Raw genomic sequence first — 26,638 nt, forward strand, 5'->3', positions numbered from 1 at the left:
TCGAGTCCGGGCATTTTCCAGCAAATCATCAATGAGAGTTTACTGAGGAATGGGACGGGCCAGGCGTGAATGAGTGAATGGGGGCACCAAGGGGGAAGGACCGGCCCCAGGCCTGGGCGGCGCGCGGTGCTGCCGGGACCTGCCAGCAGGGGGCGCTGCGGGCGGCGGCCGCGCCTGGCTCCGCCGCCGTCGTCGCCGCTCTTGGCGTGGGCACCTGCGCCTGCGCAGAGAAGAGCGTGGGGGGGAGGGCGAGTCATATGACCCGCTGGGCTTCCAGCCTCCGGCCGCCGCCGCCCGCGTCCGCGTCCGCGTCCGCCCGCGTCGGCCGGGCTCCGGGAGCCGTTGAGGGGAGGGGCGTCCGGGCCAGGCCCGCTCGAGTGGAGGTCTTCGCCGCCGCCCCGCCCGTCCTCCCGTCGGCCCTCCGGTCCGCCCGCCCGTCCGCCCGTCCGTCCCGGCCGTCAACATGCTGGCGCTCATCTCCCGCCTGCTGGACTGGTTCCGCTCGCTCTTCTGGAAGGAGGAGATGGAGCTGACGCTGGTGGGGCTGCAGTACTCGGGCAAGACCACCTTCGTCAACGTGATCGCGGTGAGCCCGCCGCCCGGCCGCCCGGCCCGGCGCGCCCTGGGCCTACGAGGGGGCGCCCGGGGACGGCGGGGGGCGCCCGGGGACGGCGGGGGGCGCCCTGGGCCTACGAGGGGGCGCCCGGGGACGGCGGGGGGCGCCCGGGGACGGCGGGGGGCGCCCTGGGCCTACGAGGGGGCGCCCGGGGACGGCGGGGGGCGCCCTGGGCCTACGAGGGGGCGCCCGGGGACGGCGGGGGGCGCCCTGGGCCTACGAGGGGGCGCCCTGGGCCTACGAGGGGGCGCCCTGGGCCTACGAGGGGGCGCCCTGGGGACGGCGGGGGGCGCCCTGGACCGAGGGGGCGCCCTGGGACGGCGGGGGTGGGGCGTTCTAGGCTATGGGGGGGTCATGGGTAGGGGCCGAAGGAGAAAGGGGGTTCGCTTGGCCGAGGCTCGGGGCTGGCATTGGCCGCTTGTTTCCGGTGGAGGGGTTCCTCGGAGAGCAGCAGCTGGAGGGTTAATTTTCCTGCTGCCGTTGTTGTTGTTGTTGTTACTATTACCGTGTTACAGGGTTGAGGCTTAGAAAGCCGGCTCCTCGCCCCCCCCCCCGCTCCCCTCCCGCCCTTGTGCAAACTTGTGTGGAGTGGGTGGCGATCTCCCCGGGCTCGGGCCCGGCGCGGCGTCCTCTCCCCGAGGGCTGGTCCTCCGCCGGCCGCCCGGGACGCGGGCCCCGTCCGGGAAGCCGGGGCCGGCGGGGGCGCCTCCCCAGCCGGTGGGCGGCCCGGCCCCTCTGACCGCGCTCGCCGGGCGGCTGGCCGGTGCGGGAGGAAGGGTGCGTCCGCGTCCACCGGGGTCCGGCGCTTCGCGGAGCTCCCGGGCGAAGAGGTTCGATCTGCAGTCAGCCGGACCAGAGTTACCTTGCAAACGAGGAACTGGGCTGTGGAGGCTTTTTCTCCCTGGGAGAAAAGCGTTAGGAGCCAGGAGTCCTTGGCTTACACCTGTAACCCTAGTTAGCTGTTCAGGCTTGAGATCTGAGGATGGCAGTTCGAAGCCATCCCAGGCCGGAGAACCTGTTTGAGAGACTCCTGTCTTCAGTTAGCCAGCAAAAAGCCAGAAGTGGAGCCGTGGCTTGCATGGTAGGGCACTAGCTTTGAGCGAAAAAGCTCGGGAACAGTGCCCAGGCCCTGAGGTCAAGCCCTAGTACCGGCAAAAAACCCAGAACAACCACAAAAAAGTCCCGTTGTGCATCGTGTCTTCTCTGCCATGAAACAGTTAAAACTTGTATTGTGCGGTGAGGGCTGGAATACAAGTTTTCCCTGAGGATTTGTATTTGGGAGAAAGACGACCCTGAGAACTTCTATAAAGTGCCATGTTGAGCAGTGGTTGAGTAGAAGGGTGTTTCTTTAGTTTTGTTTTTTTTTTAATTGGCTGGGAAGAGTTTTTCCTAGTCTTTATTTAGAGTCCAGAAGTTGTTGTGACTCAGGTTTAGGCTTGTACTCGCCAGGGATGGGCTTAGAACTGCCCCCAAAGAGAGGTGGCAACCGTTCATCACTCTTTTGGGTGACTGTTGAAATCCTTATTTAACTGAGACTAGCTGTCCAACTGGTTTGGTTACCAGAGTGATTCAAACAGGGCTGTCTTGTTGGAGAACATGGTAGCGAGGGACTCTCAGTCCCAATCGTAGAAACAAATTAAAAATTACTTTAATATTACGTATGTAAATAAAGTTTGCCTCATCTCCGGCTCCTTTTTGTAATGTTACTGCTTTTTTCCTTTTCTTTCTTTTAGGACTGACTTTCTCAACAGGTGTTGAGTGTATAGCAGAGTGTAGCTTGTGACTGTCACCAAAAGTAATACAGAAAATCAAACATCAGGAAATGCATTCCTGTTACATTTTGAACATGATAAAGGAAAAGCTAGGCTTTTATCTGTGTAAGTGATAAGAATTGGAGTTACCTTGTAAATCTTAAACCAGACAAGCTTGAATTACAGTGAAATATATAGTGAAATCCGTTGTATCTCTTGGAGAGGGGGAACTATGTGGAAAACCTGAAGTTGAGTGAACCTTTGAGCATCTTTCTAGTAATTTTTATGCTTACATCTCAACTCACAGGATAGCTTAATGTGCACACTAAGTGTGAACGCTGATATCAAACAACTGGATTTGAAATCTGTACCTGCCATTTCCTTCCTGAGTCTTAGCTTTCTTATTACTAAGTACAGATCATAAATATTTCTTTTGGAGTTGTGCTGTGGACTGAATGGAATGAAGACAGGTAAGACTAGCTCTGTGCCTGTCCATTGCAGGGGTAGTACAGTGATTCTTTGTAGGATGTACTCCCCTTATACACAAACAGTGGAAAATACTGGGCAGGGAATCAGCTGCGATTGTTTAGTTTGAATCCAGAAGTGGCCCAAAGTGGGTTGCAGTAGTGGATTTACAGCTTGTGTTCAGTAATCACATTATACCTCTGCCTCTCTTTGGCGTTTTAGTATTTTACTGAACAGCAGCAAAACTTGTGCAGTGCTGTTGAATTCACAGTGGCCCAGTGGTTTCATTTCTGAAATAGACTATTCTTCTAAATTATAATAGTGTGGGTAGGTTCTGTTAAGAAAAAGTGGTTGTGAAGACATGCTTAAGTTGCTTTAGTCATTTCATGTTGTAGGCCTTCGTAAAAAATTACCTTGGAACCCATATGTATAACTATGCCTTTTCTTTTTCTTTTTTTTTTTTTTCTTCTCAGTCATGGGGCTTGAACTCTGGGCCTGGGCACTGTCCCTGAGCTCTTCAACTCAAGGCAAGAGCTCTACCCCTTGAGCCACAAAGCCACTTCTGGTTTTCTGGTGGAGATAAGAGTCTAATTTTTTCTGTTAGGAGATAAGAGTCTCACAGGGACTTTCCTGCCTGGGCTGAGATCCTCTGATCTCAGCCTCCTGAGTAGGTAGGATTACAGGTATAAGCCACCAGTGCCCAGCTAACTATGGTTTTTCAATGAAAGTATTTACCAAAGAAAAAAAAAATACTGGACTGTACTTGGCAGTGACCTTTTGAAATGCTGAAAAGGGATACCTCAGTGAATTTCATACTACTTCTTTTCCAGCCCTTAGACTCTAACCTAATCTGTGATTGTGTTTGAAACAGAGTCTCACTGTGTAGCTCAGGCTGGCCTGGAATTCCAAATCCACCTGTCTCTCTGCCTGAGTGTTGAGATTATAGCACGTGATATGTGGTCTGGTCAATTCTTAGAGTCTATATTGAGGATGAGGAAAACACTAGTGAAGGATTATAGATTTTAGATAGAACGTGAAATCGAAAACAGAGCCTTTACAAAAAGGAACTGCACAATTCTATGTATTTTGTACAATACGTTTGTTTGTTTGTTTTTGGGTCCGGTTGTGGGGCCTGAACTCTGGGCCTGGGCGCTGTCCCTCAGCTCTTCAGCTCAAGGCTAGCGCTCTACCACCTGAGCCACAGCGCCACTTCCGGCTTTTTTCTTTTTGCTTATGTGGTGCTGAGGAATCGAACCCAGGGCTTCAGGCATGCAAGGCAAGCGCTCAACCACTGAGCCACCTTCCCAGCCCCGACACGTTTGGTTTGTAGAGTCAGAATTGCAGCCTTGTGAGCACTGTTGGCCACTTGAGAAAGTTGCAGCTCCGGTGACTTTCCAGCGTGAAAAGGTTGAGACAGACAAGCTTTTTGTAAGTATTAGACTTCAGTGTCTTAAATTCACTTTAAAAATTAAAAACTTAATGTCATTGATTTACAGGGTTTGTGAAGATTGAACTTACATAGTTGTTCAGTCGTAAAATTCTCAAGGGATTTAAAACAGGAATGGTAGCTCATTGATGCTGTTACTTTATTAAGAGGTATGTGATGCACATAGTGCTCTCTTGTTTTGGCCACTGTATAAAGAAACACCACTACCCTTGCCTGTGCTGGTGAGTGTAGGGATGAAGTGCTGCCCATTGCTGTGCTGACAGTTATTGCCCAATAAGCCATGTGTCTATATGTGCAATGCATATTGAGTAATCCTGGAAGGTTTTTGTAGGTTACAGTAACTGAAATAAGTGATAGAATTTGCAAAAACATTATAAGGTAAACTTTTAAAAATGTGTTTTTTAAAAAACAGAGAATGTTACAATTTTTTTCAATGTGTTTGCTTTTTTTTTTTTTTTGTGCCTGTCTTGGGCTTGAACTCTGAGTCGGGCACTGCCCTTGAGCTTTTGTGCTCAAGTCTAGTGCTCTACCACTTGAGCCACACCTCTGCTTCCAGCTCTTTGGCTGGTTAATTGGAGAGAAGAGTTTCCTGGAATTTCTTCGTGTTTTTTTTTTTTTTTTTTTTGGTCCGGTTGTGGGGCGTGAACTCTGGGCCTGGGCGCTGTCCTTTTGCTTATGTGGTGCTGAGGAATGGACCAGGGCCTCATGCATACAAGGCAAGCGCTCTACTACTGAGCCTCCTTCCCAGCCCATCCTGGAATTTCGTGACTAGGCCAGCTTTGAACAGCCATTCTCAAATCTCAGCCTCCTGAGTAGCTAGGATTATAGGTGGAGTCACAAGCACTTGACTTTATTATTAGTATTATTTTATTTTATTTTTATTTTCTTGTGAATCCTAGGGCTTGAACTCAGGACCTGGGCACTGTTTCTGAGCTTCTTTTGCTCAAGGCTAACACTATGCCACTTGAGCCACAGTACCACTTCTGCCTTTTTCTGTTTATGTGGTACTGAGGAATTGAACCCAGGGCTTCATGCATACTAGGCAAGCACTCTACCACTAAGCCACATTCCCAGCCCTATTACTTTTTTTTCTGATGGTCGAGGGGCTTGAACTCTGGACCTGGGCGCTGTCCCTGTGCTCTTCAGCTCAAGGTGAGCACTCTACTGCTTGAGCCACAGTGCCACTTCTGGTTTTCTAGTGGTTTATTGGAGATAAGAGTCTCATAGACTTTCCTGCCCGGGCTGGCTTTGAACCGTGATCCCCAGATCTCAGCCTCCTGAGGAGCCAGGATTACAGGCGTGAGCCACTGGTGCCCGGCTCTGTTACTTGTTTTTTAGGCTGCTCTTTTACTGTGTAATCCATACATACTATGGAATCCATACAATCCTCATACTTTTGGTCTTTCTGCCTCAGCCTCCCACGTGATGGAAGGAGAAGTTGTGTATTGCCACAGCTGGCTCACACTTTTGCAACTTGTTGCTAACTGGAAAAGTATTCCATGAAGAAGTTTATAACTGCAGAGATTTAGGAAAATATGCTATTTGGGAAGATGATGGAGGTCTGAGTCTTTGCTTTCTTTGAAACAGAGTCTTGTTATGTAGCTTGGGCCGGCCTCTTCCTCTTGAAGCAGGGATTATAGCTATTTTCCATTGTGTCCCGAGTACTTTTTTTTTTTTTTTTTTTTAAAGAGTGTAGAGAGTTTATCTGAGTAGTCTAGTTTTATAGATGTGGCTAAGAGAGCCACAGGACTAAGTGAAGTTCCAAAGCAATAAAACTAAAAAGTGGCAAAGATGGACTTAGAACTCAAGGTATTAGCCTTTTAAAAGCTAGCTTAGGTTAGAACCAGAGCTTTGAATTGGGAGATCTTAATCCTTTAAAAATAGTTTTCACGTGGGCCCTGGTGGCTCATGCCTGTACTCCTAGCTATTTAGGAGTCTGAGTTATGATAATCATGGCTCAAAGCCAACCTGGGCAGCAAAAAAATGTGAAACTCTTATCTCAAGTAATCACCAAAAAGCTAGAAGTGGAGCTGTGGCTCAAGTCAGGACACTAGCCTTGAACGGAAGAGCTCAGGGACGGTGCTCAGGCCCTGAGTTAAAGCCCCAGGCTGGAAAATTTTTCATATATAATATACTTCTTGTTTGATATTCTGTAGAGTTTTTGTTGTTTTTGCAACTGGAGGTCAAATGTAGGGCCTCAAATAGTCCAGGCATTTGCTCTGCCAGCAAGCTGTGCCCCAGCCCTTTGGATTTCTTTAGCATTGTAAAATATAGGCTTTATAAGCATGGACATTTGAGGGTTGTTATCTTTATGGACCTGAATTACACCTACCTCGTGTACTGTTGTGTGTGTGAGTTATGCATACATTCTGTGTATGGATTAGGTGGAACAATGTATGCAGTAGGAATAATGGACACTCATGTTTAGACATTTAGAGAGCTATCTTACCTGCCACTGTCAGTTACTGAACTACCTTTATTATGGAAAATGCAGAAGTAGTTTGAGAGAGAGTGTGTATGTGTATGGATATGTGCGTGTGCATGTACCAATCCTGGGGCTTGAACTCAGGGCCTGGGTGATGCTCCTGATTTTCTTCCCCCTTAAGGCTGCTGGTTCACCACTTGAGTCATGTGATTTGACCATTGTTGCCTTCGGATTTTCTTGTCTTCCTAATTTAGGATTATATCGCCTGTCACAATTGTTAACCACACTTTGTCCCTCTTAGAAATATAAGTTCCACAGAGATGGGGCTTTGGCTGTTTTATGATGCTGCATCCCAGTGCCTGCTGCATAACTAGGTGTTTAAATCCTGAGAAAATGGCTATGAGAGCAACATGCATACTTTGTCTGCTTAAACTGTGAAGGAAGACTCTGTGAGTGATGGTTCAGAAGTGGGTATCCTGCACGGTCATTCATGTGCCTCATGGTGTCTGTGTGTGCGATAGAAATATTACCTGGCTTTATGATTGGTCCAGAATGCTTTTGGAGTTCCTCCCTCTTGCCCTGGCTCCTAGTGTGGTATTGGAGAGTCCCTTGAATACGACTGTTTTCTGACTTGGGCTCATGGCAGGAATTGCTCTTGTGCTGTGCTTGGAGAGTAGAGTGGGTTTCATCCATCAACGAGGACTAGCTTGGATATAATAGGAGCTCGCGCTTCTCTGATGGTTGAGGAGGGTACGATTGTTCAAGAAGGAACAGCAGGAAAGTAAAGGCAGTCCTGTGCAATCAGGTGGACAGTCAGGAAGGCTAAAGGATAGTAGTCATGTGGGTCTGGAATTCACCTTCAACCTAGCCTATAAAATAGGTGAGCTGTTACGAATTTGGGCTTCTTACCTACATATTAATCCTTTTAGGGTCTCATTTGGCCCCTTGATAAACATAACTCTTCAAAGTCCTGTGACTAAAACTAGTTTTGCAAGAAGGTATGAGCTCTTCTAGTGCTCCATACTTATTTTTAGCTCCTTTGACTTTTTGTTGCCAAACGTTGCATGTTAGCATTGCTTTGTGGATTAATATTGTAGTATCTTTCCTATGAATACTTGCATAGCTTAGTATATCTTTTGGCAGAATATGGAGGAGGGGCTTAAACTTCCTGTGGAAATTAGCAGGATGGATGTGGGGAGAAGGATGAAGGAAGTGGGCCTTCGATGGAGGTGTTTGACAGTGGTGCTGATGTGCAAGATCCCAGGCCAGGTTCTTTGCCTGCAGTACTTTGGTCTGCTGTTGATTGTCTTCCCTCAGATAGGCAGCATTGTCTTGCTCATTCTTCAGGGCCCAGAACTGTGAAGCCTTGCCCACCCTTCCTCCCTCCTTTGCTTTATGACACTTGTCCAGAGTGGTGTGTCCTTTTTATCTGCCTCTACTTCCCCTGGGCTTGACAATGTGATAACAGTGTGCATCATTATTACTATTTTTTTTTTTTTTTTTGTCGGTCGTGGGGCTTGAACTCTGGGCCTGGGCGCTGTCCCTCAGCTGTTCAGCTCAAGGCGAGCGCTCTACCACTTGAGCTACAGCGCCACTTCCGGTTTTCTGGTGGTTTATTGGAGATAGGAGTCTCACGGTCTCTCCTGCCCGGGCTGGCTTTGAACCGCGATCCTCAGATCTCAGCCTCCTGAGTAGCTAGGATTACAGGCATGAGCCACCAGCGCCTGGCTCATTATTACTATTGTTGTTGTTGGTGTTTTCTTTTTTGAAACAGGGTTGTACTATGTAGCTTTGAACTCAAGATCTTCCTGCCTCAGCCTCCCCTGTGCTGGGGTTATGAGATTGCACCACTGTGCTTGACTTGAACGTATTTTCATTTTCAAACACAGTTCTGGGGTGTATGTGTGTGTTTGTACACAAATGTATATACATACCAGTACCAGGAACTGAAACTTGGGGCCTCAGTTTTCTGGTTCATGCTTTTGCTGTTCTACCACTTGAGCCAAGCTTCCAGTAATAGTGTATTCTTGATTGAGATCATGTGTCACTCTAGCTTTTTGCTGCATTTTGAAGTCTTTGCCACACGCTTAGCTCTGATGATAGTGAGTGGGATTGTAGGCAGTTCCTGAATAAATGATGATGTTAATATGGAGAATGCATTGCAGTTTGGAACCCGAGCAGTGTCCAGTGACTCAGGATTGCACTTAGAGCTGAGCTTCCTTGTGAAACAGTGCTGATGATGCTGACTAAGGCTTCATAGAGTTCTTCAGGGACAAGCAGAGACCCAGTGGAAAGGAGGAGCCATTGGAGGAGTGCACAGGTCAGGTGTGGCACAGCCATCAGGATGCTCAGGCAGGAGTGAAGCAAATTCAAGGCTTGTCTGGCGTCTGGCCAGAGTGAGTCTGTAAGGCTCCAGCCACATAGATCCCTGTCTAGGCCCATGGGTGGACACAGACGTCTTATGCTAATGTGTGCACATACAGCTAAAAGTGTGCTGCTTTGTAGTTTATTTTAAGGAAATTAGTAACATCTATTTTTATGCATTTTGTCTGAGTAACGTTAGTATTTTAAAGCATGAATGTTACTGGATAGTTTATGGTGGATGCAGACACAGTGCTAAATCTGTATGATATTAATGGAAGAGATAGTGATGTAAATTCATAAGGCAAAAGTAAATACGTGGAAGATGGCAAAAGGATTAATAGGTAAAAATCTAGGTTTTAATGTATTGTTTGCCATGTTTGCTTCCTGAAGTCTTGAAAGAAACATTTTTTTTTTGGTGGTTATGGGATTTGAACTCAGGACTTGTACTTGATAGGCAGGAGTTCTATCATTTGAACTATACACCCAGCCCTTTTTAAGACTTTACTTACCGGGCACTAGTGGCTCACACGTGTAATCCTAGCTACTCAGGAGGCTGAGATCTGAGGATCTAGGTTCAAAGCCAGTCCAGGCAGGAAAGTCCATGAGACTCTTATTTCCAATAAACCACTAGAAAACCAGAAGTGGCACTGTGGCTCAAGCAGTAGAGCACTCGCCTTGAGCTGAAGAGCACAGGGATAGTGCCCAAGCCCAGAGTTCAAGTCCTATGACCAGCCCCCCACCCCCAAAAAAAACAAAAACAAAAACACTGAGATAGGGACTTGAAGGCTTGGTCTCTTTTCCACCTCCAGGTATCTGGATAACAAGTGTGAACCACCAGTTCTGGCTTGGTTTTTCTCTCTCTCTCTGTCTCTCTCTGTTTCTGTCTCTCTCTGTCTCTGTCTCTCTATGTCTCTCTCTCTATGTCTCTCTCTCTCTCTCTCTCTTCCCTCATCTCTCACCCTTTTCTCACCCCTTTCTCCACCTGCCTGCCTGCCTGCCTGCCTGCCTGCCTGCCATCCTTCCTTCCTTCCTTCCTTCCTTCCTTCCTTCCTTCCTTCCTTCCTTCCTTCCTTCCTTCTTTCCTTCCTTCTTTCCTTCCTTCCTTCCTTCCTTCCTTCCTTCCTTCCTTCCTTCCTTCCTTCCTTCCTTCCTTCCTTCCCTCCCTCCCTCCTTCCCTTTTCTCCCTTCTTTCTCCCTTTCTCTTTCCCTCCCTTCCCCTCCTTTCTTTTCTTTCTTTTAAAACAGGCCCAGTAGTGTGAGAAGGACTCAGTTTATAGTGGGTCTGCCTAGCAAGCTAGAGGATTTGAGTTTAAACCTTAGTAGCATCATCAATGAAAGAGAAAGAAAAAAGGGGGAAAAAAGCAATCCTGGCCGGTCACTAAAGAAAGGGAGGATTGCCTATTCCTTTTATGCTGTTCTTGTTTATTTCAAGGCCTGAGTGGCCACCAGTGGATGTCGAAGTTTCACTAAGCAGCGAAGTTTATTTTCTTGGAAGTAGAATGTTGACAAAGTGCTTGTCATCAGCTAGATTTCTTCACAGCTTAGAACACTTCCCTGCATAAGTTCCTTCAAAGAAAGGGAGCTGAACAGCAAGCAGCATTAGTGGATGATCGTGTTGGGCCTGGGGATTCTGAGTTGGTTCCATTCCTGCAGCGGTGCCATCCTGCAAGGACTGGGGCAGTGGGCGATGCGGGCTGGAAGGCGCTGCGGCCTCTTCTGTGCAGAATGAGTCTGTGGTCCTCATTCTAAATGGAGTACTTTTAAAGACATTGGTTCTTCAGAAACACTGTTTCCCCTTTCTGCTTATGTTCCGGCACATGAATCTTGTCTTTAATTCTCTCTTTAGTGAATATTGGATCAGGTATCCAGACTGCATAGATGTGAATGAAAGGGGCCGGGTAGTGGGGAGGGGTTGGGGTAAGGGTGGAGTGGGCTGGATATTAACACTGAACACCAACAGGAGCAGTGTGATTAGACAGGTCATACTGCAGGGAGCTTGGAGGTGCACCACTGGTGGGACAGGCTCACAGCCACTTCAGTGGATGGACACATTCCCAAAGACTGTTTCCCAGGGGCCTGGAGCAGCGCGAGCTCCTGCTTCATCAGGGTCCACCGTTCAAGTGGGAACTGTGACATGCTGCTGCATGGGTAGGGATGTTCACTGGGAAGTGAATTCAGATAGGCAAGTTGGAGTTTTCTGGTCATGGATCAGAGAGGCCATTATTAGAGTGCTGGTAAGGGAAGGTGTAGTGAGCACAGGAAGTGGTCATTAGAGATTTTCGTGGTGAATGTTCTTTAGGAATAGAGGTTAGCAGGCAGGAGAGTTGAGGCTCCTAATTGAAAGTGGTTTGCAGAGTGGTGTAATCCCAGGCTGCCTTCTAAAGGAGGTCACTGCCAAGTAGCTCGTTAGTATTCACAGGCAGCGAGAATTAATTAGTTTTTTCAAACGAGTTAGAATTGGAATGGCCACCAGACACTTAATTAGCTATTGGAGAGCAGAAATATGCCATTATATTTCATTTCATTTATTTATTTTTGCCAGTCGTGGGGCCTGAACTCTGGGCCTGGGCACTGTCCCTCAGCTCTTCAGCTCAAGGCTAGCGCTCTACCACTTGAGCCACAGTGCCACTTCTGGCTTTTTCTGCTTATGTGTTGCTGAGGAATCGAACCCAGGGCCTCATGCATGCAGGGCAAGCACTCTACCACTGAGCCACCTTCCCAGCCCACCATTATATTTTATAAAAAGTGTTACCTAGAGAATTTTTATCTGATACCTAATGCCAGAGAGAATGTCTTCCACTCAGTTTAATGTTTTTATCTAAATAGAATTTAGGATCCTGCTGTTTGAGGTGTTGTATATTCTCATTTTGTAAAAACTTCCCAATAGTTTACTTGAACAATAAACAGACTTTTGCACTACTGTCCCTCAAGACAAACTTGATTGATTAGAAAATTTCCTTAAAATTAGTAGCTGCATGAGAAATAGGCCACACAAAGCGTCCTTTGCAATTTTAGCTCTAAAAGTTGAATCTTCCTTCCTTACCCCTTGGGTTTTGAGAGCCCCAGCCTGAAAGTACACCGAGAACCCTGCTTCCGGCCCCGGGCGGTGCTGGGACCATCCAGCACATCGTAGAAGTACTCCGAGAACCCTGCTGCCAGCCCCAGAGCAGTGCACCGATGGCTCACCCCTGTAATCCTAGCTACTCCAGAAGCTGAGATCTGAGGATCATGGTTTGAAGCCAGCCCTGGCAGGAAAATCTGTGAGACTCGTATCTCCATTAAACTATGCTGTAAAAGTAGGAAGTGGTGCTATGGCTCAAGTGGTAGAGAGCTAGCCTTGAGCATAGAGAGACTTAGGGACAGCGCTCAGGCCCTGAGTTCAAGCTCCATAATCAAATTTTGCATTTAAGGGTGCAGTATGGTGTTTCAATACATTTATTGTGTAGTGTGGAAATCAGGTTAAACATAGTTCCTTTAATCAATCAATTAATTAATTTCCTGTGTTGGGAATGGAGCCCAGAGATGGAAGAGGTGTGAGGTGCTTGCTTTATCTATTACTAAGCTGTACCCCCCACCCCCTGTTGCTTCTTTGTGGTGAACATATTCCAGATCCTTTCTTCTATTTGTTTGAAATATTCAGTGCATTATCATTATCTAGAGGCGTCCTACAGATAGTAAATTGTGGTTATTGGCTTCAGAGCAGCTTTTCTGGACCACTCAGTCACCTCAAGTATCTTCCTTGTTTTGTGCAGCACAGTTATCAACCAATAATTTAGTATTCATTTCTTAGTTTTCCTTCTCTCATTAAATAGCTGGATGACTAAGCGAGTGCATTGGGGGAGAGGCAGAGTAGGGAAGAGTGAACAGTAGTAAGGATTTGTGAACCACTGGGCACAGGTTAATGATCTATGCTGGTACAGGTACTCAGGAGGCTGCCAGTGGCTAACGCTTGTAATCCTGCCTACTCTCAGGAGACTGACATCCAGAGTATGGGGAGTTTGAGGCCAGGCAGAAAAGTTTGTGAGACTCTATCTCTAAAATAACCAGCAGAAAACTGGAACTGGAGGCATGGCTTAGATGGTTGAGCATAAGGCCCTGGGTTCAAACCCCAGTACTAATATACAAATTAGTTTACCTGCTTGAGGAGAACACCTAAGACATCTTTGTCTGCAGATGCCACATGCATCACAGGCAATTTGGCTTGGTAGGCAGCGTGAATCATTGACCGTGGCATGTCTGTATGTGGCCCCTGTGCACACAGGGGCTGCCTAGTGAGAATGTAAGGCATTCCTCTCTCTCTCAGGCTGGTGAGGCATTTATTTCAAGATGGATTATCTTTTATTGTTGCACATTGTGCTGGTTTTGAAAGAACAGTCTTGGACTGTTACAACTTTGCAGATAGATTTCCCCTCACAGAAGTAAATTTCTGAGTTAGTTTTATCTGGTGTGATACTGTGTTAAAGAATATGGGCTATTGGAAGAAAATATGCCTTCATTGATTGTATATGGTATTGATATACATTCTGAAGTGTTAAAATCTTTGTATGCTACTTAATTCACTGTTATGACTATTGAAGATTATTCATACTCCCAAATAAACAAAAGCTTACTGGCATTTTGAGTGACTTTTTTTTTTATAAGATGCATCTAGCAAGATTTTTAACATACAAGTTTTAACTAAGGTCCTATGGCAAAGAATAGATCTGTAGTTTGAAGATTTATGATAAAATGGAGGACGAAAATTGTCTTTGGGAATGTGTAAGAATTGATTGTCCAGAGTGTTCTGAAATTAGGAGAAAAATGACTGTTAATATGATCTTTGAAATGTTACTGCAGTGATTGTGAGCACTTGGGAACCTTCAGAAAGCACTGTAAAGAGAATGTCATATCTAACAGGATATACGTGTTCACAGTGACACTCTGTAAAGAAGATGTGTTAATGTGGTATAGGCGTAATAAAATTAGGAGGCATGTAGGCTTGGAAGGTATATATGATGTTCACTTTTTAGCTTAGAAGCAAATAGTAAAATGTTGAAGATGGAAAATTCTTGACAACAAATAGGGATGTCAGCCAAGAGACCTTTTCCTTACACCAAAGCCATCTTAAGTAAAGTAGATGGTTTGTTTTCTATGTGCAGAAGTGGTTATGACTTTCATACTTGGTCCTGAACTCCTTGTCGGAATTCCTTATGATTGTCCTCTTCTTTTCCCTTCCCACCCGTCTCCTTTTTTCTTTTGGTTCTCTTCCCCCCTTTCACTGGGTCTCATACTAGACAAGGGTTCTACCACTGAATATACCCATAATCCTGATGTTCTTTCTCTTCCTAATGTAAATTGAGTTAGTAGAGAGCTTTGGCCGGTAATTACACTTATTAGGGAAATGATGAAAGCAAGATAATGCAATAAAATTGAAAAATGAGTATTGGTAATAATAGTGATTCATGTTTGAGTTTTAAGATTTGAAGGAGGCTGGGCGCCGGTGGCTCACGCCTGTCATCCTAGCTACTCAGGAGGCTGAGATCTGAGGATTGCGGTTCAAAGCCAGCCCAGGCAGGAAAGTCCATGAAACTCTTTTCTCCAATAAACCACCAGAAAACCGGAAGTGGCGCTGTGGCTCAAGTGGTAGAGCTCTAGCCTTGAGCTGAAGAGCTGAGGGACAGCACCCAGGCCCAGAGTTCAAGACCCACGACCGATTAAAAAAAAAAAAAAAGATTTGAAGGAAAAACACCCAACTTGCCAATTTATTGGTTGCATGGTCTCACTTGTTAAATGTATGAATTTTGACAATGTATGAATTTTGACAAAGAACTCATTGGCCTGGCGCCAGTGCCTCACGCCTGTCATCCTAGCTGTTCAGGAGGCTAAGATCTGAGGAGTGAGGTTCAAAGCCAGCCCTGACAGGAAAAAGCCTGTGAGACTTTTTTTTTGTGTGTGTGTGTGTGTGTGTGAGTTGTGGGGCTTGAACTCCAGGCACTTTACCACTTGAGCCACAGCACCACTTCCAGTTTTCTAGCGGTTTATGGGAGATAATAGTCTTACGGAGTTTCCTGCCCAGGCTGCCTTTGAACCGTGATCCTCTGATCTCAGCCTCCAGAGTAGCTAGGATTACAGGCATGAGTCACCAGCCCCTGGCTCCTGTGAGACTCTTATCTCCAATTAACCACCAGAAAACTGGAAGTGGCACTGTGGATCAAGTGGTAGAGCACTGGCCTTGAGCTGAATTGAAGAGCTGAGGGACAGTACCCAGGCCCAGAGTTGAAGCCCCACGACTGACCAAAGCAAAACAAAACAAAAAACACAACAAACCCATTGGTTTTTCTGTCCAAGAGGAGAAATTTAATATTAGACATTTGTGGTGCTCCTTATTTCATTTTCTATTTACAAAGCAGTTAGTAACCAACCCCTAAAACTTTTTTTTTTTTTTTTTTTTTTTTTTTGGTGGTGCTAGTCCTGGGCTGGCCCCGGGCACTGTCCCTGAACTTTTTTTTGCTCAAGGTTTTTGCTGTACCACTTGAGCCACAGCTCTAGTCTGGCTTTTCTGGAAGTTTATTGGAGATAAGATTCTTACAGACTTGCTTGACCAGGCTGGCTTTGAACCGTGACCCTCAGATCTTAGCCTCCTGAGTATTAGGATTATAGATATGAGCCACTGGTGCCCAGCAGTTCAATAAAAAATTTAAAGCCTTAATAAAACATTTTTATTAAAAAAACTTGTTGTTGCAGTGTGCCGGTGGCTCACCAGTGTAACCCTAGCTACTCAGGAGGCTGAGATCTGAGAATGGCAGTTCAAAGCCAGCCTGGGCAGGAAAGTCTGTGAGACTCTTATCTCCAATAAACCACTAGAAAACCGGAAGTGGCGCTGTGACTCAAGCAGTAGAGCACTTGCCTTGAGCTGAAGAACTGAGGGACAGCGCCCAAGCCCAGAGTTCAAGCCCCACGACCAACAAAAAAAAACCCCAACCCTCCCCAAAACACCTGGTTGTTCGTCAGAGAAGGTACTTTTTCACCATCTCTTCGTGTACCGTGTCTTGTTAGATGACCACTGCAGATGGTTGGGTCGGCCACATTGGAGCTTTTTTTCGGATGTAGCAGGCCTCTCCGTTTATAAGCAGTCAAAAGCATTGTAATCTTGGGTACATTGAACTTCTTTCAAGGAATAGTTGCTTCTCCCATTGTCTTAATTCCTCATTTCAGATACAGGGCCTTCCTGTATTAACTTTTATCATAGTTTATCTCTTTTAAATTCTGTACCCTTTTCTGAATAAAAATAGCCTCATTTCTGAACTCTCTAGTAGTAAATTTAAATAAGTTCCACTGGTAGAGTAGAACTTTTTGAAACCTGGTCTGTTAGTATACTAATAAATCTGGGAGAAAGACAGCCAGCTTTTCTAGTGTTGTGGACACTCAGTATTTAAATGACAAGTCTATGAATAAAACACAGCCCTAAGTGTTAGGAGTGGGAAGGGAGTTTGGAGAGCCTCCTGAAACCCAGGAAGCTGACTTTCAGAGCTGGTCATTTGAGCTTGCAGCAGTCACGCGCCAGTGGTGTCTATAGCCCCGCCCACCATCACAGGAGAGCAGTGAATTCCCCGTGGTATCATTTCTGTGTTGCAAAGTGATGGTCAGTTTATGCGCGTAAGCTGTATCAGAAGACAATCATGGAAGCAAAGTGCTTATTTCTGGACTCTTCCTTCCACCTTAACAATTAGATCTTAAGAATAATGAGACTTTCAACAAATGAGTTAATTTGTTTTTGCCTTGGCTATTATCATCTGAGAAATAAGGATAATGCTACTCATTTTATAGAGTTGTTATAAGAATTAAATAGTTAATATTGATTAGCTAGCCTGAGGCTGAGGCAGGAGGATTAATAGTTTGAGGTCAGCCTGGGCTACATCGGGAGGCTTCAAAAAGGGCCGGAGGTACAGCTCAGTGGAAGATACAAATGTCTGAGCGCAGACCCCAGTATTGCCCCAACAACAGCAGAATTAGTGCTGTTTGATGTTTACTAAGTGCTTACGACAGTACTTGGTGTTACATTCGTTAGATTTGGTAAGTAAAATCATATACAATTAGTACTTTCAAAACATGAATATGTTTTCCAAGTTAGTTTCATGACAACGTAGAAATAAATTCTCAGAAGTGGAAGTATGGCAGAAGTGGTAGAGCGCTAGCTATGAGCAGCAAAAAGCCAACAGAGTGTGAGGCCCTGACTGAATTCAAGCCCAGTACTAGCACTTCAAGTCTTCACAAGCATTGAAAATGATGATTAAGATCTGCCTAGGCTGGGAATGTGGCTCAGTGGTAGACTGCTTGCCTAGCATGCATGAAGCCCTGGGTTCCATTCCTCAGTACCACATACTCAGAAAAAGCTGGAAGTGGTGCTGTGGTTCAGGTATTAGAGCAAAAGAAGCTCAGGGACAGCCCCCATGACTCAGGGGTGGGGGTGGTGATCCACTCTAGCCAAGTAGCACATATGTCTATTTCTGTAAAGCAGTGACCCTGCACAATCCGTATTTTGGTAGGAGAGAATCAATGTTTTCCTCCTCTGCAGCATGACCTTACTTCCTACAAGTACTTTGTAATGTCTTGCTACACTCAAGGACTTGATTGAGTAATTGGAGTTGTTGCAAATTATCAGTGTCTGTCAATAATTCATGTGTGGAATAATGATGAACAAAGAGGTGAGTGAATGCCAGAAAGCCCAGGGACTCCAGAGACTCTCATTTCCTCAGGGTGCCACACAAGAATGGAGGCGCTCACCGTGCTAGAAGGGTCTTCAAGGGTGGCTAAACCACTGCCCTTCCCCCCCTTTTAACGTTGTTTTTCGTTTTTCAATATAGCCCACACAGGTTCTGAACTTGATTTTCCTATCTCATCCTCTCAAGTGCTGGGACTACTGGCTTGTCCCACCCTGCCTGGCTAGCTTGTCTTTCTTTGCTTTATTTTTTTGTGTTTTATTATTTTCTGCCCCCCGATTTAACTTAGTTCATTGCTACAACTGCTAAAAGGATTGTGAAAGACTGATAACACATCAGATTGTGTCCCATAAATTGTGTGTAAGAAATTAGGAAGCTTTTTGTGTAAGTTTGAGAAAAAGCTCATTACCTGAAAAGTTCAGCTACCTTTCCTAGCAGCTTCATGGTGCGATAGGACCACTACTAGAATGAACGGAGGTATAATCTCACTGAGGCCTCTCTCTTGAGGTTGGTCTTATTACACATATAGTAATTAAATTAGTATGAAAATCTTATACAGAGACCTGCAGAAAACCAGCCATTATTGAATCATGTGATCATGGAATTGTTTACTGTTGCATTGTCAAGACTGGTTGTGTCAGTGACTCATTCCTGTAATCCAGCTGAGATCCAGAGGGTTGAAGTTTGAAGCCAGCCCAGGCAGAAAGGTCCTTGAGAGTACACCTCTAAAGCCACAGAGAAGAGGGCAGTAGACACTCAAGATGACTCTAATAAAAATGATAATACGCTGTGTGCATGTGGCTCACACCTGTAATCCTAGCTAGTCAGGAAGCTGAGATCTGAGGGTCACAGCTTGAAGCCTTAGGAAAGTCCTAAGACTAGCTCCAATGAATACCAGGAAATCGGAAGTGGCTCTGTGACTCAAAAGTGCCAGAGATCTAGCCTTGAGTGAAAAAGCTCAAGGACAGCAACCAGGCCCTGAGTTCAAGCCCCTAGACCAAGACTCACAACAGCAACAAAAGCCGTGCCTGATAATACCAAGTATTAGTAAGGAAGAGAAGTTGGAGCCTTTGTACAATATTGTGGGGAGTACAAGATGGTGCAATCAGTGGATACATCTGTCAATTCCTCAGAAAGTGAAACGTAAGACTTACAATGTTTCCTGGTTGTTTGGTGTGTGTGTGTGTGTGTGTGTGTGTGTGTTTGTGTGTGTGTAAATATCATTTAAAACTTGTATATAAATGTTCATTGATAGCATTATTCAGAATAGCCCTGTGAGAAAAACTTTTAAAATTTAATTTTATTGCCAAGGTGATACATAGAAAGAAGGGTTACAGTTAATATGTAAGGTAATGAGTCCATTTCTTGTTGAACATTGTTACCCCCTAAAAGCTGTCTTTTCTGTCCAAGTGGATTGCTTAAAAGTTTCTGCTTTGTCTGGGGCTTGGCTCTTGTTGATTATTCTGCTGAGACTGTAGGGTAATAAAGAGGAACTGCTTTGGGGTTAGGAAGGCTTTTTGAAATGTAAGGGTTTTTGTCTTAATGGGATTTAAGACCTACCTCAGAAATAGCAGAGGGTGTGGATGTTTTGAGATCACTTATCTACTGTTAATCTTATATATTTCAGTGTTTTAATGGTCACCTTATGTAAATGCTTACCCTATTCAAACTAGCAGATTGTGAACCTTGAGCTCTGTCAATCTGCTTTAGCTATAAATGAGGGAGCCAGCCGGGTGGTGGCTCAAGCCTGTAATCCTAGCTACTCTGGAGGCAGAGATCTGTGGATCTGGTTCAAAGCCAGCCCCAGCAGGAAAGTCCTGAGACTCTTATCTCCAATAAAACCACTAGAAAACTGGAAGTGGTGCTGTGGCTCAAGTGGTAGACCACTCTCCTTGAGCTGAAGAGTACAGGGACTGCGCCCAAGCCGAGTTCAAGCCCCATGACCGACCCCCTCCCCCCCCCCCCCTAAAAAAAGGAGCAAAATTCCTGCTCTGGGCACTTGTTTGCCAGATTTCTTGCTGCTGGTGCACTCTTATGCTGAAGAAGGTTTTGCCTTGGTGAGACAATCTTTCATCCCTCCCTCTCTCTCTCCCTCCCTCCTTCCTTCCTTCTTTCCATTCCTCCCTCCCTTCCTCTTTTTTTTTATTGTAAAGGTGATGTACAGAGGGGTTACAGTTACATACGTAAGCTGAACTTTTTGAAAGTGTAACCCCCTCCGTCATTTTTTCCTTGCGCCAACCCCCCCCCCCCCAGTTGTAGAGTTCATGTCCAGCACAGTGTCTAATGAGTATGAGTGTTGCATTGGCTCACCCGTTGTCCCATCATTTCTGGGATTCCCCTTTCCTCTGCAGATCAGATAAACTTACATTTAAGACAAAGCGTACAGAAATCAAAACCAGTGACAAGGCAAAAAACAAAGGAAAAAAGAAAGAAAAAGAACTGCAGAGAGTACCCTCTTGTTTCCATTTCTTGGAGTTCATTTTTTTTTTTTTTTTTGTCTGTTCTGTGGCTTGAACTCTGGGCCTGAGTGCTGTCCCTCAGCTCTTCAGCCCAAGGCTACAGTGCCACTTCCGGTTTTCTGATGGTTTATTGGAGTTAAGAGTTTCTCAGAGTTTCCTGCCTGGGCTGGCTTTGAGCCATGATCCTCAGATATTAGCCCCCTGAGTAGCTAAGCCCGGCTTGGAGTTCATGTTGATTAGCTTCATTTTATATGGTCATATATACCTAGCTATTGAACAATTGTGATCCTCTGCTGAGAATATCATAGACATATTCTAGTTATTACAAACGAGGGAAACCATGCAGCCTGTGTTTCTTTAGGTCTGACTTGGTTTGTTAAATATAATTTTTTCTAAGTCTTTCCATTACCTTACAAATGGAGCAATGCCATTCTTTCTGATGGAAGCATAGAATTCCATTATGTATCTATGCCACATTTTCTTTTTTTTTGGGGGGGGGTCCGGTCATGGGGCCTGAACTCTGGGCCTGGCTCTGTCCCTCAGCTCTTCAGCTCAAGGCTAGCGCTCTACCACTTAAGCCACGTGCCACTTCCAGCTTTTTTTCTTTTTGCTTATGTGGTGCTGAGGAATTGAGCCCAGGGCTTCATGCATGCAAGGCAAGCACTCTACCACTGAGCCACCTTCCCAGCCCCATGCCACATTTTCTTGATCCATTGTAGGGACATCTGGTTTGGTTCCTTATTTTGGCAATGTAGATAATGCTGCAAGGAATGCTGTAGTACTGGTAGCTTTACTGTGGCCTTGTTTGTGGCCAGTTGGGTAAATGCCTACAATCCTTTTTGTGGCTATCAATGTGACTTTAGTGGTTCTTGGAGAGCACATTTATAAGAGCCTCAAATGGAAACAATTCAGATGTCGGCCAAGTAGCGAAAAGGTAAAGTGGTATAATGGTGTACAGCCATAAAATAATACCTAGGGTAACCTGTAATCACAAACCTAGTAAGTGAACACTCAAGAAAAAAAATGGAGCACCTAGCTATAAAATGTTCTATATATGATATCTAATTACTTGGGAAAGGATAGTTTTTTTTTTTTTTTTTTGGGTCAGTCATGGTGCTTGAACTCTGAGCTTGAATGCTGTCCCTCAATTCTTCAGCTCAAGGCGAGCGCTCTACCACTTGAGCCAAGGCACAACTTCTGGTTTTATGGTGGTTACTTGGAGATAAGAGTCTCACAGACTTTTCTGTTTAGGCTGGCTTTGAACCGCGATCCTCAGATCTCAGCTTCCAGAATAGTTAGGGTTACAGGCGTGACCAGCCTGAAATATTGAATGCTGATTTTAAGACACTGAGATTGGAAGCAAAGATAAAATAACTGAGAATTTGCTTAGATAAAATAACTGAGAATTTGCTTACTGAGCTGATTATAAATGTACCACGGATGCTAACGTCGTGCTAGAAAGTTATGCAGTGTTAGAACTACACACATTGGCTAATCTAACTTGTTATGTTTTGTTTGTTTAGTCTGGCCAGTTCAGTGAAGATATGATACCCACAGTGGGTTTCAACATGAGGAAAGTCACCAAAGGAAATGTCACAATAAAGGTACGTTAGCTTCTTCCCATGCTCCACTTCAATTGCTGCCATGGACAGCTGGAAAAGTTGCTGTTTGTTTCTCTGATGTTTCTGTGTTTGTGGGTGCTAAGTGATGCTTGGGCATTTACACTCTGAAAGTGTAACTTCACTCCAGAAGTGTTATTGCAGTATGTTTATTTGTCTTAATAGATCAAAACATGTAAGAGTTTAAATAATAAATGCCAGTTTTTTAAAAAGTGAGCATATGTGTTAGCATAAGTACATTGGAGATGTAAGGAAAGAAAATCCCACTTTCAGTGTTTAGGTTTGTGGTAACAGACAAATAATGTTTTATACTGGAAGATAATTATTTGTAGTACTGGAAGTTGAATATACTATTTATGGTAACAAATATGATAACCCGGTTTTTCCTCTGTTTTAGTAGTAAGCTGAACATTAAGATGAGAAATTATAGCATAGGAAAAAGCTCACTAGTTTTTAACATGATTTTCTCTTTTTTTGCTGTGCTAGCGTCACATCAGGGCCTACATAGGCAAGTGCTGTCTTATTAAGCTATGTCCTTACTGTTATCCTGACAAACCTGAGTGTTTCAGCTTTAAATCCTGGACTGTTGAACTGTTTACCAGGGACAGTATTTCAACATCAACATTTTTCTGTGATGGTTTTGATTCATTACTTTGAAGTTTATTTTTTCACAGTTTGAATCATAATGATCATTTCCTCCTCCAATTCGTGTGGTTCACAAAATCTGTTCACTGAATTTTCTCTGTGGCTTTTCTGAGGAAGCTCCTAATTTAGTTGTGTGTCCGTCTGCTTGCATTTTACAGTGACGGCGCCTGAGTTGGAAGTCTTGAAAATGAATACTATGACAAGTTTTATGCAGCCCTGTGTTTAGCATGTTTCTCTACAGAGCAGGCATAATAATGAAATTCCAGTATGGATGGTGGAAGTTCTGTATCTCACACAGTTGTAATCCCAAGCCCTCTATCTTCAGTATTAGATGTATTGGTTAACAGGAAATGGGGATGAGTATAAACCACCAAGAATTTACATATTAAGAGTTTGTTTAGGCTCAGGAGTTTGGGAGCACTTTGTGAAGTTGAGCATGTCTCCGGTTCCTCTGATATTTTCCCACTCGGTGAATAATTTGAATTGTGTTTATAATACTTGTCTTGTTTTCGTTTATAGATCTGGGACATAGGAGGGCAGCCTCGGTTCCGGAGCATGTGGGAGCGATACTGCAGAGGAGTCAACGCGATTGTGTAAGGTTTTTTCAAGTCAGTTTCGGGTTTAATGAAAGAAGTTTAATACTTCCAAAGGCTCAACCTGTATCTCAGACAATAAAAGTCTTTAGCTGCTGGGCACTGGTGGCTCATACCTGTCATCCTAGCTACTCAGGAGTCTGAGGTCTGAGGATTGTGGTGGTTCTAATCCATCCTGGGCAGGAAAGTTAGTGAGACTTATCTCCAATTAACCACCAGAACACAGAAGTGGCACTGGATCAAAGTGGTAGGATGATGCTAAAAAGACCTCAGGGACAGTTCCTAGGCTCTGAGTTCAAGCCTCACAACTCTTCTCCTCCACGTCCCCCCAAAACTCTTCAGCTAATTTCTCAGTATGCTTTATTAGTCTGAGATTTAGAGAGAAATTACAGAAAAGTATTACTTCTAGAACAAGAGCTTGCTTTTCATTATTTGTGTATGCAGCTGACAATATACATGTTGACCTTTTCTTTATCTAGGACTTGTATTTTGATGGAAATTTCCTGTGTGGGGAGCAGATATATTTCTTTTTCTGTTTTTCCCTTCTTTTTTGGGGATGGGGGGTTGGTTGTGGGGCTTGAACTCAGGGCCTGGGCGCTGTCCCTCAGCTCTTCAGCTCAAGGCAAGCCCTCCACCACTTGAGCCACAGCACCACTAGTGGTTTTCAGGTAGTTTATTGGAGATAAGAGGTGGCTCACGCCTGTAATCCTAGCTCTTAGGAGGCTGAGATCTGAGGATCCTGGTTCAAAGCCAGCCTGGGCAGGAAGGTCCGTGAAACTCTTAACTCCAGTAAACCACTAGAAAACTGGAAGTGGCGCTGTAGCTCAAGTGGTGGTAGAGCACTTGCCTTGAGCTGAAGAGCTGAGGAACAGCGTTCAGGCCCAGAGTTCAAGCGTCATGACTGACCAAAAAAAAAAAAAAAAAGTCTAACATCCTTTCCTGCCTGGGCTGGCTTTGAACTTTGATCCTCAGATCTCAGCCTCCTGAGAAGCTAGGATTACAGGCGTGAGCTACTGGCACCGGGCTTATTGTTTTTTTATACTAAAATCCCTGCCACAATTAAAACAACTTCAATAAAGCAAATTTAAATGAAATGGAAAGTCTAATTCTGTCATCTGGATATGTGGAGAAGGCATATTGAGATCACTCTGTTTTCTTCATAGTTACATGATCGATGCGGCAGATCGTGACAAGATAGAGGCCTCTCGAAATGAACTACACAATCTCCTAGATAAACCCCAGTTACAAGGAATCCCAGTAAGTACGGGTGACAGATTGCATTCGTAATTAGAGGACGATAGTCATCCCTCACTGTCCAGCCACAGAGGTTGGCCCACAGGACCCCAAAGATACAAAGATCTGAAGAGCTCAGATTCAGTGAGACTGTCTCACTGTGTAGCCAAGCTGGCCTCTGATGTGAGGTTGTCTACATTAGTCTCCCTCATGTCAGGATTATGGAGTTTGCTGCCACACCCAGTTCCTCAGGTCCTTTGTGTACAATGACATACATGGAATTTATAGAGACCCTACACGCATCCTGTATACTTTAAAGTCATCTCTAGATGATTAAAAATGCCTAATAAGGGGCTGGGAAGGTGGCTCAGTGGTAGAGCATTTGCCTTGCATGCCTGAGGCCCTGGGTTTGATTTCTCAGCACCATATAAGCAAAAAGAAAAAAGCCGGAAGTGGTGCTCAAGTGGTAGAGCGCTAGCCTTGAGCTGAAGAGCTGAGGGACAGCGCCCAGGCCCAGGGTTCAGGCCCCACGACCAGACCCAAAAAAAAAAAAAAAAAAAAAAATGCCTATAAAATTCAAGTGCTATATGTAATTATTAAGAGTATGATGAGAAGAAAGTCTGCATGTTTGGTATAGTTGTAATTGTTTTTTCTTCTCCTTTTGGTGGTATGGGGTTTTACATTTGTTAGGCACGAGCTCTACCATTTTGTCGGTTGTGGGGCCTGAACTCTGTCTCTCAGCTATTCAGCTCAAGGCTAGCGCTCTACCACTTGAGCCACAGCGCCACTTCTGACATTTTCTGCTTATGTGGTGCTGAGGAATGGAACCCAGGGCCTCATGCATGCAAGGCAAGCGCTCTACCACTGAGCCACCTTCCCAGCCTCGGTGCTCTACTATTTTATCCAAATGTTTTTGACATGCTGTTAGTTGAATCCCTGGATGCAGAGCCTGTGAATTTGGAGGGTTGTGTAATACACTTGAAGTTAGTAAGAGTTGTTCCTTTTAAAAGCCTGGAACATTTATTATTATTGAGTATCTGCCATATCTTAGATCTTGTGCTGTTTGTATATGTCTCAATCAGGTATCTACTACAATGCAGCATGGGCACTGCTCAGTACTGCGTGCGTTGCTATGCAGTGTCTCCTGGAGTTTGTGGGTTGGATAGTCTCAAACACTTCAAAGATGCACTTCTGACAATAACTATGAACACAGGTGCAAAGGACTTTTAGAATTTTACATAAAGGATTGGGAGAGTTGTAAGCTCTAGGCCCAGAGTTCAAGCCCCAGTACCACCAAAAAAAAGTTGTGAGAGGGAAGATTTGATCTAGTTCAAAGGGGAGAAGAAGGCTTTGAGGAAGTGTGTGAAATGGCATCTGAAGGATATATTGGACTGGGAAGGAGAGGGTTCCTGCAAAGGCCCTTTGGTGAGAAGCAGGCCCCCAGGCCCCAGAGCAGTGCAGAGCAGAGCTGAGAGTGGAGGCCCGGCAGTGTGCCCTGCCATGCTGCACCTGGGACACTAGAGGCCGCACTGCACAGAGCTGAGGAACCATTTATGGTTTGAACATATTACTGTATTGTAGCCAAGGGTGTACTGAAAGTGGGTGCAGTTCGATATACCTGTAGTCCCAGCACTCTGAAGGTAGATTTAAGGGGATTGAGAACAGCCTGTGCTACATAGTGGAGGAAAAAAGAACCTCCGTGGTCAAGAAGGGTATGTGGGGAGGATTGTCACAGGAAGCTGTTTCAAGAGCTCTGGCAGCTGGTAATCCTAGCTACTCAGGAGGCTGAGATCTGAGGATCATGGTTCAAAGCCAGCCCAGGCAGGAAAGTCTGTGAGACTCTTACCACCAGAAAATTGGAAGTGGTGCTGTGGCTCAAGTGGTAGAGTGGTATCCTGGAGCTGAAAAGCTGAGGGACAGTGCTGAGGACCAGAGTTCAAGCCCCACTACTGATGTCCCCCTCAAAAAAAATAGCTCTGGCAGATTGCAGAATATTGGACTAATCCCTATGAGTCCACCAGAATATTGGACCAGGGTGGTGGTACAGGCAAGATGGAGGGAAGGAAAGTGATTTTAGAAGAAAAATTCTTAGATGGAGGGTGGTACTTTTTTGAGCTAAGGAACACTGGTAAAGGACCAGGTTTTAGCCTCATGGCAAGTTTCTGAAGGTCAGACACTTGAAATATATAAACTCATTTTTTATTTTTATTTTTTTGTCGGTCGTGGGGCTTGAACTCTGGGCTTGGGCACTGTCCCTGTGTGTGCCCTTCAGCTCAAGGCCAGTGCTCTACCGCTTGAGCCACAGCACCACTTCTGGTTTTC

At 45.1% G+C, this 26,638-nt stretch overlaps 1 protein-coding gene across 1 annotated transcript in view; it reads left to right on the plus strand.

The window, feature by feature from the left end:
- Window positions 1-275: 275 nt before the first annotated feature.
- Window positions 276-26,638, plus strand: part of Arl8b (ARF like GTPase 8B) — a 35,856-nt gene continuing 9,493 nt past the window's right edge. Inside the window, exons 1-4 of the mRNA XM_070019002.1 lie at window positions 276-586; window positions 21,750-21,830; window positions 23,010-23,083; window positions 24,247-24,340. Of these exons, the coding sequence (XP_069875103.1) occupies window positions 464-586; window positions 21,750-21,830; window positions 23,010-23,083; window positions 24,247-24,340 (372 nt within the window). The 5' untranslated portion in view covers window positions 276-463. The remainder of the gene's footprint in view (window positions 587-21,749; window positions 21,831-23,009; window positions 23,084-24,246; window positions 24,341-26,638) is intronic.

Source organism: Dipodomys merriami, unplaced genomic scaffold (genome assembly GCF_024711535.1).
Source record: "Dipodomys merriami isolate MVZ:Mamm:240054 unplaced genomic scaffold, mDipMer1.0.p SCAF_13, whole genome shotgun sequence".
In the NCBI taxonomy this organism is placed as follows: domain Eukaryota; kingdom Metazoa; phylum Chordata; class Mammalia; order Rodentia; family Heteromyidae; genus Dipodomys; species Dipodomys merriami.